This window comes from Octopus bimaculoides, chromosome 12 (assembly GCF_046866305.1).
Source record: "Octopus bimaculoides isolate indiv1 chromosome 12, ASM4686630v1, whole genome shotgun sequence".
Lineage (NCBI taxonomy): Eukaryota > Metazoa > Mollusca > Cephalopoda > Octopoda > Octopodidae > Octopus > Octopus bimaculoides.
The window spans coordinates 59,266,105-59,281,089 of NC_142939.1; the positions used below are offsets into that span (position 1 = coordinate 59,266,105).

Sequence of the window (14,985 nt, forward strand, 5' to 3'; positions counted from 1 at the left end):
AGTCATTTGACTGTGGCCATACTGGAGCACCGCCTTTAGTCGAACAAATCGACCCCAGGACTCATTCTCTGTAAGCCTAGTACTTACTCTATCAGTCTCTTTTGCCGAACAGCTAAGTTATGGGGATGTGAAAACACCAGCATCAGTTGTCAAGTGATGTTGGGGGGACAAACACAGACACACACATATATATATATATAATGTATATATATATATATATATATATATACAACAGGCTTCTTTCAGTTTCCATCCACCAATCCACTCACAAGGCTTTGGTCAGCCCAAGGCTATAGTAGAAGACACTTGCTAAAGGTGCCATGCAGTGGGACTGAACCCAGAACCATGTGGTTGGTAAGCAAGCTACTAACCACACAACCACTCCTGTATATGTATGTATATATATATATATATATATATATATATATATATATATATATATATATATATATATACTTATTGCTTATTAAAACACAGAGCAAATGCCTACCTAACTTGCAAGTTAATTATTTCTAGGCAGGCGGGCTCAACTGATTATACCACTCACCATTCCAAACATTACATCATAGGCTTTGTGAATATGAAGTGTTCCTCAAAACATTTCTAAAGTATTGTAAGTTCTTGCACTCTGCTTATAAGTGTTTCTGATCAGTTAACAAGTTGTAGAATATATATAATATATAAAAAAAAATCAAATAAAAAAAAACAGGGGAGATAACTCATGTAAACGATTTGGAAAGGTTAAAAAAACCTGTTCTTAATTCATCCCTAATCAATTAATTCTTTCAGTAACACACACACACACACACACACACACACACACACACACACACACACACACACAGATAGTAAAATGAAACAAATTTCAATCACCTGGTTGAATTTGTAAGTTTTGTTCATTCTGAAGACCAACTGGTTGTTTGGGAATAACGTTGGGATGGTCAATATCATTTCTTTCATGTGGCTACAAAAAACAAATTTGCAAAAAAAACCCCAAAAACAGACAGTAAGTAATGCAGTTAAAATGTAGATGCTTTTTAAAATATTCTTTTAGAATACTATATACCATATTTTCTGGCATACAAGTTTTAATTTTTCAGAATTTACAGACAAAAAAGGTAGGACAGTGTATACACCAAAATGACTTTAGATGACTAAAAATTCCATGGGAAATGCAGCAGGATTTGGAAAGATAGTGACAATGTCTGAATGTTTACACTACATGTTTACACTACATACTACACTGATTTGAAGGCTAGAAAATATTGAGCATGTTTGTGTGTATATATTTTTTTGTGTGTTCGAGCGAGGTCATTGCCGGTGCCCCCGGACTGGCTCATGTGCGGGCGACACATGAAATCTTTCGAGCGGGATCGTTGCTAGTGCCCCTGGACTGGCTCTTGTGCGGGTGACACGAGGCTTTTTCGAGCGAGATCGTTGCCGGTGCCCCTGGACTGGCTCATGTGCGGATGACACATGAAATCTTTCGAGCGGGATCGTTGCCAGTGCCCCTGGACTGGCTCATGTGTGGGCGACACATGAATCTTTCGAGCAGGGTCGTTGCCAGTGCCCCTGGACTGGCTCTTGTGCGGGTGACACGAGGCTTTTTCGAGCGAGATCGTTGCCGGTGCCCCTGGACTGGTTCATGTGCGGATGACACATGAAATCTTTCGAGCGGGATCGTTGCCAGTGCCCCTGGACTGGCTCATGTGTGGGCGACACATGAATCTTTCGAGCAGGGTCGTTGCCAGTGCCCCTGGACTGGCTCATGTGCGGGCGACACATGAAATCTTTCGAGCGGGATCGTTGCCAGTGCCCCTGGACTGGCTCATGTGTGGGCGACACATGAATCTTTCAAGCGGGATCGTTGCCAGTGCCCCTGGACTGGCTCATGTGCGGGCGACACATGATATCTTTCGAGCGAGTTCGTTGCCAGTGCCCCTGGACTGGCTCTTGTGCGGGTGACACATGAAATGTTTTGAGCGGGATCGTTTGCCAGTGCCCCCGGACTGGCTCATGTGCGGGCGACACATGAAATCTTTCGAGCGGGATCATTGCCAGTGCCCCTGGACTGGCTCATGTGCGGGCGACACATGATATCTTTCGTGCGAGATCGTTGCCAGTGCCCATGGACTGGCTCTTGTGCGAGTGACACATGAGGTTTTTCGAGCGAGATCGTTGCCGGTGCCCCTGGACTGGCTCTTGTGCGGGTGGCACATAAAAGACACTATTTCGAGTGTGGCCGTTTTCGTGCGGGTGACACGTAAAAGCACCCACTACACTCTCTGAGTGGTTGGCGTTAGGAAAGGCATCCAGCTGTAGAAACTCTGCCAAATTAGATTGGAGCCTGGTGTTGCCATCCGGTTTCACCAGTCCTCAGTCAAATCGTCCAACCCATGCTAGCATGGAAGGCGGACGTTAAACGATGATGAAGATGATGATGATGTAGGAATCTGGCAGGCGTGAAGTGGATTCGATCCACTATACACAAATCTGAATCAACACTGCGTCAGAACTTTTCCCGCAGTGGAACAATGGTTTTCGAAGCGGTGTCTCCACCACTTGACCCTTTTCTGACCTCTTCTACTCCACCTAGAATAGAGATAAACAAGACTGCCAGCTAAATCCTTTGCCCTCACTACCCTGCTTCATGGCTATAAAAACAGGAGACCTCCAAGCAAACTTTCTCTCTTTAGTCACCAGCGGTGACGCCTCGACAGCTTGGTCGCTGGTCAGTGGTGGCTGGACATCTAAAGCCATGGACACAAGCAGGCATACGAGCTCGCATCCATTTCTCTATAACCCTACCATCTCTCTCGATATATAATTACTACTATGAAAAAGGTACATACAGATACAGGCCGAAATTCTTAACCTTGTATGTTTTACATACAAACTGTTGTACTACTGCTCTGGCCTACCCGTCGTGGTATGGCAACATATAAAGTAACGGTAAATAAACATTTCTATAAAAATGTTGATCATCTTCATCGTTCAACCCTAACCGTTACATTGGTGACCCCGAACAAGAGAATCGCAGCCTTCACAAAAATATAACCGTTACATATATATATATATATATATATATATATATATATATATATATATATATATAAATATATTTATAAGTGGCACCCCGTCAGTTACAACGACGAGGGTCCTAACTGATATGATCAATGGAACAGGTTGCTCGTGGAATTAACGTGCAAGTGGCTGAGCGCTCCAGACACGTGTACCCTTCATATAGTCCTGAAGGAGATTCATCATGTCACACAGAGTGTGATATGGCTGGCCCTTTGAAACATTATTTTGGTCATCTTCTGTGATGCATACTCAGCTGACCAAAATGAGGTCAAGATCACATGATTTGGTGATTTCAGAGCTAGAATAGCGGGAAGTTCTCTCCCCACTTGCAATATATATTGAGTATGAAGCACATTGAATAACCAGCTGGAGTAGGCATCCTCCTGGGGTTAGAAGAGCAGTATCATCTGTTTTTTTATAGAACACCCATGTTTAGGTGGCAATAAACATTACTTATCAGTATAAATACTGCTTTTATCTCTAATATAGATTTTCTTAACGGACTATATTTTCGCCATGATAGATGGCTGACCACTACATTTATATTTTTTTCTCCTTGTTTCTCTCCTTATTTCTTTCTGTGTTCCTTTCAATTGAAGAGCGTAGGCTTGAAACGTGAAAGGCTTTCTCTATTCCCGAGCGTTAAACTAATACATCCATATGTTGTTTACATCATCTGTCTTCGTCTCAGTAGAGAATCAGCAATGGTTAGGTGGAAATATGTTAAAAAGATAAAAAAAACTATTTTCTTATATTGGCTTTCAATCGAAATCCTAATAAAGTTACTGATCTGCAGGTTACTGTATTATAATGGTTTCATTACAATGACCACGAAGGTAGTATATATAAAAAGAGAAAATTTTCATGATAAAAATGAGACATGTAGGAAAGGTGTAAAAAATATTCAACCTATATCCAGTAGATGAGAATAAAATGAACACAAATTTTATGATACAAAAAAAAAAAAAATGGGAAAGAAAGAAAGAACAAAATCCTCATATGTTGCCCATCAGAATTCATTAAAACTATAACAATATTACAGGTAGCTGAAACTGTGTAATTATATATGCAGCCTTGTTGAAAGTTTACGTGTATCACTTGTAACACCATATCTTCAATTATTTAAATGCACAAATAGCCTTAACATATCTTTCGTGTCATACATATGACAACAACCTTTTGTGTATGTATTAATTGTACTCATTATACTATATTAAATCCTGCCTTTCAATCCAGATGTTACTAAATATCGGATTTTTCACCAGAATGACTTTTAAATTTCTGCCTCTTGCCCATTCTTTGAACTTATGAACTACTACAGTACTGTAATGTGAGCTAGCATTTTTTCACTTCATTTATTTTTTAGCCACAAGAAAAACAGTACTCACAACCCTTCACAGAGCCTCTGAGACAAGTGAGAAGGAAGGAGGAAGGGTGCCCTCAAACCAGAGACCTGACATGAATGCTTGCAACAAAATGGGTAATATTTACTAAAGGCAACTAGCTCTAGGAAGGTTGTCATGTCCTTTGCAAGACAAAATAGTCTTCTCTATGTTGTCGCTGCATGTTCACCAACCTGCTGAGACCCCCTTCGGTCATGACTGACCATGCAATTGCACCTAGAAAGTTACCCTCCCAGGCACAAGTCCGGGCAAGGTTGTTTATGGAAGACCAGCAGTTGCCCATGCATACTAGCCTCCCCTCTCCACACTACCAGTGTTATCCAAGGGAAAGGCAAAGGGGCCGATACAGCTTGGCACCAGTGATGCTACAACTCATTTCTACAGCTGAGTGAACTGGAGCAACGTGAAATAAAGTGTCTTGCTCAAGAACACAACACACAACCCGGTCCGGGATTCGAACTCACAACCTCACGATTGTACGCTCAATGCTCTAACCACTGAGCCATGCGACTTCACAGGTTCACCAACCACTAAACATAAAATTCGCTTGGTGTGGATATTGTCATGGCACCAGTACTAGAGAGGTTTACCAAGTTCTCAGCAAGGCTAAAAGCATTCTGTCAACCTTATATTGTGTCTGTTTGTTCATCAGCTACCTTGCAGAGTGCATCCAGTGTCTTTTATCAGGGCACCACCACTAGGAAGATTGCCATCTCTTCATTAAGTGTAAAGAGTCCTTTCTGTTTGCGTTATCTCTGTTCTTTCAAGGCATCCCTTTTAGAAATGAATGTGTGTGGAGCTGAAATACTTAACATGCATGTGTAGTTTCTGAGAAAGTATATAATTTTGCTTCATAAAAAAAAAAAAAAAAAAAAAAGAATCAAAATAATTAACATACCTGTTCCATATGGTTTGGGTTGAGTTTATTTTCGAAAGCATTAAGTTTTTCCATGCCAACATTTTGCCTGTTGTCTACGGCATGACCGGGCAGGTTTACATTACGGTTAGCGCCTAAACCACCGGCACCCAGGCCACCTGCACCAATGCCTCTGGCGTCAGCACCGCCCAGGCCACCTGCACCAATGCCTCCGGTGTCAGCACCGCCCGCACCAACACCAGCAGCAGCACCACCACCACCACCAACAGCAGCACCACCAGCACCAGCACCACCAGCTCCGGCTCCTGCACCAATGCCAGCATTTTTCTGCTTTATTAGAAAAAATGAAGAGAAAAAAAAAAAAAATAAAAACTGGAAATAAAACAAGTATAGATTTATAGAAGTAGTTATTAATGTTTAGCTCTAGGTCAAAAAGGGGGAAATTGATTACATCAACCCGAGTATTTAACTGGTACATATCTATAATGATGATGTTTTCTCCAAAAGACACAGGGCTTGACATTTTGGGTGAAGGGGTTAGTTAGTTTCATTGACCCCAGTTTTTGAGCGGTACTTATTTTATCCACTCTGACAAAAAGCTGGAAAAGATGGAAGAATAGAGACTACTAAAAGACAAAATCGCAAGAACAAGTGGGCAATGAAGAGAGTAACTCTTATTCCAGTAGTTGGAGGGACACTCAGAGCACTAACAACCAGGTACAAGAAATATGTTGTAGAAACTGGAATTAAGATGAGGGCAGAGCAGGCCCAAAAATCTGCTCTATTGGGGACAGCTAGGATTTTGAGATTGTTGCATGGGTATTGAGTATTTTCCACCTCAGGAAACATGGGTGTTTCATTTATCATCCTTAAACAAACCCGTTCCAGGGACCTTTTCAGTGGGAATGGGCTACTTGACCTGAAGAAAATTCTAACTGGCATTCCACCTCCTGCAAGGTCATGTGCTCTTTATCTTGATATAAGGTCACCGTGTTATGTACATATGATTGTGATGCATGTGCCTGATGTACCCGTATCGGATGGGTAGTCATGATGGATATATTGGGTTTCACATATTTATACCCCACTGTCACTCTGATGGCATGCATTGCTCTCTCACTCAATAATAATAATAATGATAATGACAATAATAATAATAATAATAATGATAATAATAATAATGACAATAACAATAACAACAATAATAATAATACAAAGTAAACAGTAGTGTTTTTCTTTTAAAATATTGGGTCATCCCATAAATAATGCGGTTTTTTTATACTTCTTTCATTTTTCGAAATTAAGATAAGCAGAGTTCTTTTTATATTTAAAATATACTATCCTTCATTTTCTAGAAAGCTCTTTCATCTATCAGATAGACTCTCTCCAAAAATTCACTTGTCCATGATGAAAAATACTCCTCTAGTACTATTCTGACCTTGTCTACAAAATTCATATTTTTTCCATCCAAATGATTTTGAAGACTGTGGAATAAATGATAATCAGATGGGACAATGTCTGACGAATATGGTGGGTGGGGCATCGTTTCCCATTCAAACTACCCCAGCCTTTGGAATATCATCCTCGCTGTATGTAGCATTATCCTGATGGAAGAACACCTTTCATCTAGGAACCAAAGATAGTTGTTTTTTTCTTCAAGCGCGGACTTGAATGATTGATTGAATGACCAAATCCAATCTTCTCTGCTAGTTCCACAACAGTTACAATGAGATTTTGTTCCACTAAGGTTTGCAGGATGTCTTCATTGAGCTCTACAGATCTTCCAGTATGAGGCTTGTCTTCTAAGCTGTAGTTTCCGGCTTGGAATTTCTGGAACCACCATTGACACTGGCTTACACTTATTGTCTGATCCCCATATACTGCATTAATATTCCTCACACTTTCTGTTACATTGTTACCTTTAGTGAACTCATAAAGCAAGATATGCCAAATATGCTCCTTTGTCACTTCTATTATAGCTTTGAAAAAACATAACTTAAAATCAGACTGCACTCTTCAAAATTTGCGCTAAGAATAAGTAGAAGGTAAAATTACTAGCTGCTTTTATAGCAAGTTGATGCAGGTAGTTTATCCTGTCCCCCTCCAACTTTTGGTTCATGTAATTGAAAAAAAACATTATTTATGGGATGACCCAATATATTTAATGTTAAATATTAGAAAGCCTTGCTGTGAGACAAATAAGAATGTAAACACACTCCTTCTCTGCTTATGATAGTCGTCCTGATTTATGCTGTGTTGTATATAAGATACTTCTTGTTTTATTAGTGATTAGCTGTCAAAAGCACAAATAAAGAAGTGTGGTGGTGGTGGTGGTGGTGGGTGTACCACTTTTTTGAGGGCGGCACTTCTGGGTCTGCTGTATAAAACTGTATAGCTTTGTATTGAAATAAAAGTGATTTTAATGTACCCCTCCCTGTGAAGTGGGGAAGATAACAAACTTAAGGACTGCCCCAGGCAGTGCACACTCTAGCTACACCACTGCCCAAATATGCAAATTAAGCTACTAACTATGGTTGATAACCTACTTTATGACTACTCTACATGACAGCTGAATATTCTCTGTTATTGATTGGGGAACAAAACCTGGTATATCTTCTCTGAGGAGCAGCCAACAAATTGTGAAGCAGTCTGTCAAGAGACTCTCCTTTCTTTTTTTGCTGCAAATCAAAGCATAGAAAGAATGTGTTTACTTGATTATTTCTTTCAGAGCCAGGCTTTCTAATACCAAATTTATTCCTGTCCTTTTGATTTATGCAGTGTTGGGCATTTTATATATATATATATATATATATATATATATATATATCAATCACCATGATAGATTGCTAAGTACTACACACATTTTTTTCTCTCCTTGTTTCTTTCTATGGAAGAGCGTAGGCTCGAAACGTTAAAGACTTTTTCAATTCTCAAGCGTTATACTAATACATCTGTTTGTTTTCTACATCACCTGTCTTCGTCTGTTGTTTTTTTGTGAATTCTCCCTATATATATATATATATATATATATATATATATATTAATATTACAAAAAAAAGAAAATGATCCATGCAAAGTGTGTCAGTAAATTTTTGTTTGACCACTAGTGTATCAAGACATCAAAGTGATTGAGAATCACTGCATTATTTCATAGCTTTGGCACAACCAAAGTTTTGTGGGTGTAACTGAGTAAACAAACTATGCAAATGGTAGGATATAGTCTGCTGGCTCGCTTGTTCTTCAGCCATGTGGATCAGGCATCAAGTCTGAAGACAATACAAGAATGGGACTGGAATATGATTTGATCATTGGTCTAGTCAATCAGGTTTGACCTAGGGTTAAACAACAACAACAACCATTGGTAACATTGGCATAAGGCCACAAATTTGGTGGAAGGATTAATCAGTTAACTCAACCTCAGTATTTTACAAGGAGTGCAACCCTGTGGTTAGGGTATTGCATTCAGGATTGCAAGATTGAGGTTTAGATTCCTGGACTGGGCAATGCATTGTGTTCTTGAGCAAAACACTTTATTTCACATTATTTCAGTCCAGACTTGAATTCTTTCCAGGGTGAATGATGTGACCATGGCCATTTATACATCGTAGAAAGTATGTTACTGGCCTTATGATTCCAAGGATTCAAAATTGATGTTCCGGAGTTGATGATGCTGTAATTCACTAGTACTTTATTTTATTGACTCCCCAGAAAGATTATAGGGCAAAGTGGATCTTGGTTGGACTTGAACTCATAATGTAAAGGACTGGAGCAAATACATAAAAAGAAAATAAAAGAAAAAAAAGAAGCATTTTGTCTGATGCTCTAAAGATTCTGTGATTTTGTTAATCCACTGCCCTAAGAACACTTTCAAATTTTAGTACAAGGTCAGTAATTTTAGAAGGGATAAGTCAACATCAACTCCACTATTTCAATGGTATTTGATTTATTGCCCCTGAAAGAGTGAAAGGCAAAGTTGAACTCAGGGGAATTCATACTCAGAACGTAAAGCCAGAAGAACGGCCACTCAGCGTCTTGTCCAATGCCTTAATTCACTGCACAAATAGCAACAGCGATAATAATGGTTTCTTACACTGTCATCAAAACCTGTATCTTATAGGTTGATAGTTAACTAACACTGGGTTTACTGACCCCAAATGGATGAAAGGCAAAGACGACCTCAGTGAAATTTGGACTCAGAATGTAAAGATGGAGAAAATGCTACTGACTCACTGTTTTGACAATGATGATGATAACAATAATAATAATAATAATAATAATAATAATAATAATAATCTTTTCTGCAGAAGGCACAAGGCCTTGAAATTTTGAGGGAGGGGACTAGTTGATTACATCAACCCCAGTGTTTCACTGGTACTTAATTTGTCGACCCCGAAAGGATGAAAGGCAAAGTTGACTTCGGCAGAATATGAACTCAGAACTTATGGCAGACGAAATACCACTAAGCATTTCGCCCGGCGTGCTAATGATTCTACCAGCTTGCTGCCTTAATAATAATGATAATAATAATAATAGTAGTAGTAATAATAATAGGGCTAGTGTCCTCTTATTGGTGTTCTCCCTGACTATCTTTGAAGCTTGCTGAATTTGAAGCCTGCTGAATTTGAAACTGAATTCTTTATTCAATGAAATCAATCTATCACGATGGACTGAATGCAAAGTTCTGAGAAACTGCAGTCGACTGTTTTTAAAAATGATCAGAAAGCACAATGGGGGAAACACTGTGACTCTAACAAACAAGTCGAAAAAACTAGTCTGAACACATCAGAATGTGATAGAGTTAAGTATAGTTAAATGGTCTCAAAGTTAAGAAGATATTGCTGAAAGCAGGGTCGCTGGCTCATTGAAGAGTTATAGTCTACACATCAATGATTTGTGTTTCACTGTGATTACAGTCAGTAGATCAATACTCTGGGTCTCACCATGGCAAAAATATGCAATACTGAACGGCCTGGTCTATCCCCATCATCTTCATATAATGACCGTATTCCATGCTGGCATGAGCTGGATGGTTTGACAGAATTTGATGGCTCTCAGGGCTGTGTCATGTTTAAGTGTCTACTTTGGTATAGTTTTTTTTATGACTGGATACCCTTCCTAACATCATCCACCATATAGAGTACTGGGTGCAAATTGTTCGTGCCACCAACACTGGTTGAAGTTTGTAAGACTACACACCCCAAGGGAGCAACTTTATGTTAGGAGATAGGGGGAGAAAAAGATGGGTAAAAATATGAGAAAAGGGACCAGAGCAGAGCAGGTTTTTCTTCACATATTAAATGAGAGAATGGGAGCAATGGAGTGATGAGTAGGTGACTGAGTACTGAGCAGCAGAATAGCCATAAATAGCTAACATGTAATATGGAGGGAAATGTAGCTTGGATGGGCTTAATGTGTTATCCACCTGGCCCTTGGGTGCCTTTTGCAATATTTGGGCAATGTTTTCAATCGAGGCAAACACAATAACTTGATGTGCTGTTCCATATTGTAGTCATCCAAGGGTTGCAGTTTGTTCTTGTGTCCCTCCTGATCAACCACATGCAACCGTCAATGTCAGATACAACACTCATTGATGCTGCTCTTCAGCTTCTAAGACATAAAAAAGAAATTCAGAACAATTTCTCCCTAAATATTAAGAAAAATACTTCCCACATGTCTGTATGCATGCACACACACACACACACACACACACACACACACACACATAGCTGTGTGGGCTAAGATGTTAGCTTTGCAACCATGTAGTTTCAAGTCTAGTCCCACTAGCAGAATCTTGGGCAAGTGTCTTCTATTTTAGCCATTGGTCATCTATGCCTTGTGAGCGTGTCTGGCAAATGGAAATTATCATGACCCTCATTGTGTGTTTGTGTTTCTGTGTGCATGTGCACCATTATATATGCACAGATGTATTGAAATATTGATATTTCACTTGTCAACATCTGAACAAAACAATGCTGATGTTTACTCTCCATATTGACATAGCAAATGACTTCTGGAATACAGAAGACCCCTTATATGAAGAAAAAACAGGTGAGGATTAGTGACAGGAAGAGCATCTTGCCATAAAATTTTGCCTTAAAAATTAATTCCAGTCTAGGCCACGTGAGCATAAAAACAAATAAAAACAGCAGATTAAACAAATAAACAAATGATATACAATAGACTTTCATAAACTTTCTGTCTACCAAATTTTACTGGAAAGATATTGGTCAAACTGTGACCATGATAGATAACAATTGCTTAAGGTGGTTTATACTGTGACTGAACCTGTAACTATTATATAGTTATGAAATGAAGTTTCAAATCACAAGGCTATGCTTGTGCCCACTCATAATAATTTCTAAAGTTGAAAAGTATTAAGATACGACGAGAAAAAAATATCTAATAAAATATTGAATAAATGGATAGAAAAATATTAGAAAGTAAAAATAAAAAGAAAGTTGCAAAAAGAAAACATTACAAGGCAATATTTTGAAAAATGACAAGTTCTGTCTTGTCTTGTCAATCCAGCTATGAATCCCAGAATGCATTTCTGTGTGTTTGGACATCTTCAAAAGTAACTAAATAAATAACTCAACAGTTATCTGACTTTTTTTCTCTCTCTCTCTCTGGTGGCAGTGGATTGGTTAGTAGCAGCAGTTTGGCATACATGTCAAAACTACGAAGTTTATGTTATGATGCGATGCAAAGAAGCAGACAGCAGGGACAAAGGGCCAAGGCAACATACCACCCCCACCACCTTTCCTCCTTCCCCAACTGCCAACAAAAAAATAAAAATAACATAAATCTTTTCCACTTTATAAAAAAGAAAAAAGAGGATGGGGGTAGGATCTTATATTTCTGACCAAGCTATTTAACAATTTGAAATTCTCCTTAATCATATTTCCAACCATTTTCATTTTGATATTTTACTGATATTAAGTTATAGTAATAGTAGTAGTAGTAGTAGTAGTAGTAGTAGTAGTAGTAGTAGTAGTAGTAGTAGTAGTAGTAGCAATAGTAAATTGAGTAGATGTATGATCAGAGATCATTTCAGTAGAGACTGACTGGTTGTTTTGCAGAGATAGTGCATTCATGAGTACATAATATGCACCCTGCCTTTTTCGGTTTTCAAGTTCCAAGTTTCCATGGTAATTGCATGAGTTGGACAGCTCTTTTTGAACCACTGTTTTATGACAGGGTCACCAATCCTTACATCAAGGTTGATAGGATATATTTTATTGGGCTAACATATATATTTTATATATTTTATCAGGCTAACAGTTTCCCCGTATATGGCATCCAGCTGTAGAAACTGTGCCAAATCAGATTGGAGCCTGGTGTAGCCATCTGGTTTCACCAGTCCTCAGTCAAATCGTCCAACCCATGCTAGCATGGAAAGCGGACGTTAAACGATGACGACGATGATGATGATGATTAAGTCTGTCCTTTCCGATAATATTGATATTTATCCAAAGAGAAGGACACCAACTTGGACTGCTACAGCTGGGAATCAGTGTCATTGCAGAGATTGCAGTCAAAACATAAAGAAGTGGGACAAACACCACAAGGCATCTTGTCCAACCCTCTGGCAGTCCTACCAGTCCACTTCATGACTGACCTTGAAAGGATGAAAGGTAAAGCTGATACCAATGGGATTTGAACTCTGGGTGCTGAGAGTTAGAACAGACACCACAAGGTATTGTATCCAATCCACCACAAAGCCCAGTCCTTATGCAGTGTACTGGCTAGTGTGTTTCAATGATCCTGAAAGTTATGCTAGCAAAGAGCAAGTTCCCGGTAGGGCCTTGCATGCTGGATAAGTCAAAGGATAGAGGCCAGGCCAATAATGACCACCTCTTCCCACAGGTAACAACAGGTTCATGAAGGGTCAACACCCTTACCTTGAGAAAATCGAAGTTACAGAAGCATTGATAATAATTCAAAACCAATAAGACCTGGAGAGGAAGGCCTCCCCCCAGGGTATCATGTAACATGGTGCAACAAAATCAAAAAAGCAGATGGGGATGGATAGACCACACTTTTAGGAAATCAACATCCTAGATTACTTGTCAGACCCTGACCTGGAACCCATAAGGAAGGTGAAAGTGAGGACACCCTAAAAATTACTGAAAGTAGGATACTGAGACAGGACTTGAAGGAGGAGGGATCCAATCCAAGAGAAACAGAGTCAAGAACTGTGGAGTAAAGTCATCAATGGCCTATGCTCCATAGAGAGCCTTCATTTATTCTTTTACTTGGTTCAGGTATTTGTCTGCAGCCACGCTGGAGCACCACCTTAAAGGGTTTTAGTTGAACAAATTGACCCCAGGAGTTATTCTTTGTAAGCCTGGGACTTATTGTATTGGTCTCTATTGCCGAACTGCAGGTTATGGGGACATAAGCACACCAACATCAGCTGTCAAGTCATGACACACACACACAAATATATACATACACACACACACACATATATATATATATATATATATATATATATATATATATATATATATATATATATATATATATATATATATATATATATGCACAATGGATTTCTTTCAGTTTCAGTCTTCCAAATTCACTCACAAGAATTTGGTCAGCCTGAGGCTATAGTAGAAGACACTTGCCCAAGGTGCCATGCAATGGAACTGAACCTGGAACCATGTAGTTCGGAAGCAAGCTTCTTACCACACAGCCATACCTGTGCCTATAGGGCTTAAACAAACGAAAAGATAATGAAAAGAAAAGGCAAGAAAATTCTATCCAATGCTTTAAAGACAGACACTCCAATTTATTGACTTTCCATGTGTCTATAATAGAAATTATTAAATTTCTTGCATACTCATGATTTTTGTTTGCGTGCTAATTGTGGAGTCTGTATCTGAGTGTGCGCATGCATGCCCTGCTTAAAGGTAACAGTGGTGGGGAAAGATTTTAAAACAGGAATCTGAAAGTTTTGAAGAAATGTTAAGCAATGATAGGAAGAGAAGCAAAAGGGTTGAATGCAGTTAGATGGGGATGGGCATATAGATTCAAGAGCAAAGGTGAATAAAGTAACAGTAATAAAGGAGTGCAATGGTTAGTGGTGGTGGTGGGGTCTCTGTAAGTGTGGAGCACTATTTGTAGAATTGAGAAAGAAAATTGATGAAATATTTAATGAGGAAAAAATAGGTCGAAATGGAGAACAGTAAATGAGAAAAAAGAAGAGAGAGGAAGAGAGAGAGAGAGGAAGAGAGAGAGAGAGGAAGAGAGAGAGAGAGGAAGAGAGAGAGAGAGAGAGGAAGAGAGAGAGAGAGGTATATATAAAGAGAATGATAAATGAGAGAGGGAGAGAGAGAGAGAAAGCAATGAAGTGAGAAAATCAAGAATGAGAAAATAAGGGAGAAAGAGATAAGGAGTGTATGTGAAAGAGAGAAAGAAGGGGGGACAGAGAGAGAAGCCAAAGAAAAAATGTGTATAAAGATGGAAAACAAAGGTAGAAGAAAATAAAAGGAAAACAAAATCTGAGAAACTTATTGAGAGAGAGAGAGGGGGGGACAGAGACAGAGAAACCTAAGAAAGAAATGTGTGTAAAGATGGGAAAGAAAGGTAGAAGGAAAATGGAAAACGTAATTTAAC

At 39.0% G+C, this 14,985-nt stretch overlaps 1 protein-coding gene across 12 annotated transcripts in view; it reads right to left on the reverse strand.

The window, feature by feature from the left end:
- Window positions 1-14,985, reverse strand: part of LOC106876311 (uncharacterized) — a 184,161-nt gene that overhangs the window by 69,096 nt on the left and 100,080 nt on the right. For 6 of the 12 annotated variants that reach the window (XR_016243858.1, XR_016243856.1, XM_089361121.1 and 3 more), the window contains 2 exons: window positions 5,386-5,694; window positions 874-964 (listed from right to left, as the gene is read on the reverse strand). Coding sequence is in view for 8 of the 12 variants with exons in the window: in XM_089361121.1 (XP_089217247.1) it covers window positions 874-964; window positions 5,386-5,694 (400 nt within the window). In the remaining 4 variants the exon portion in view is untranslated. The remainder of the gene's footprint in view (window positions 1-873; window positions 965-5,385; window positions 5,695-14,985) is intronic. The other 6 variants (XR_016243857.1, XR_016243859.1, XM_089361122.1 and 3 more) reach the window with 1 other exon arrangement.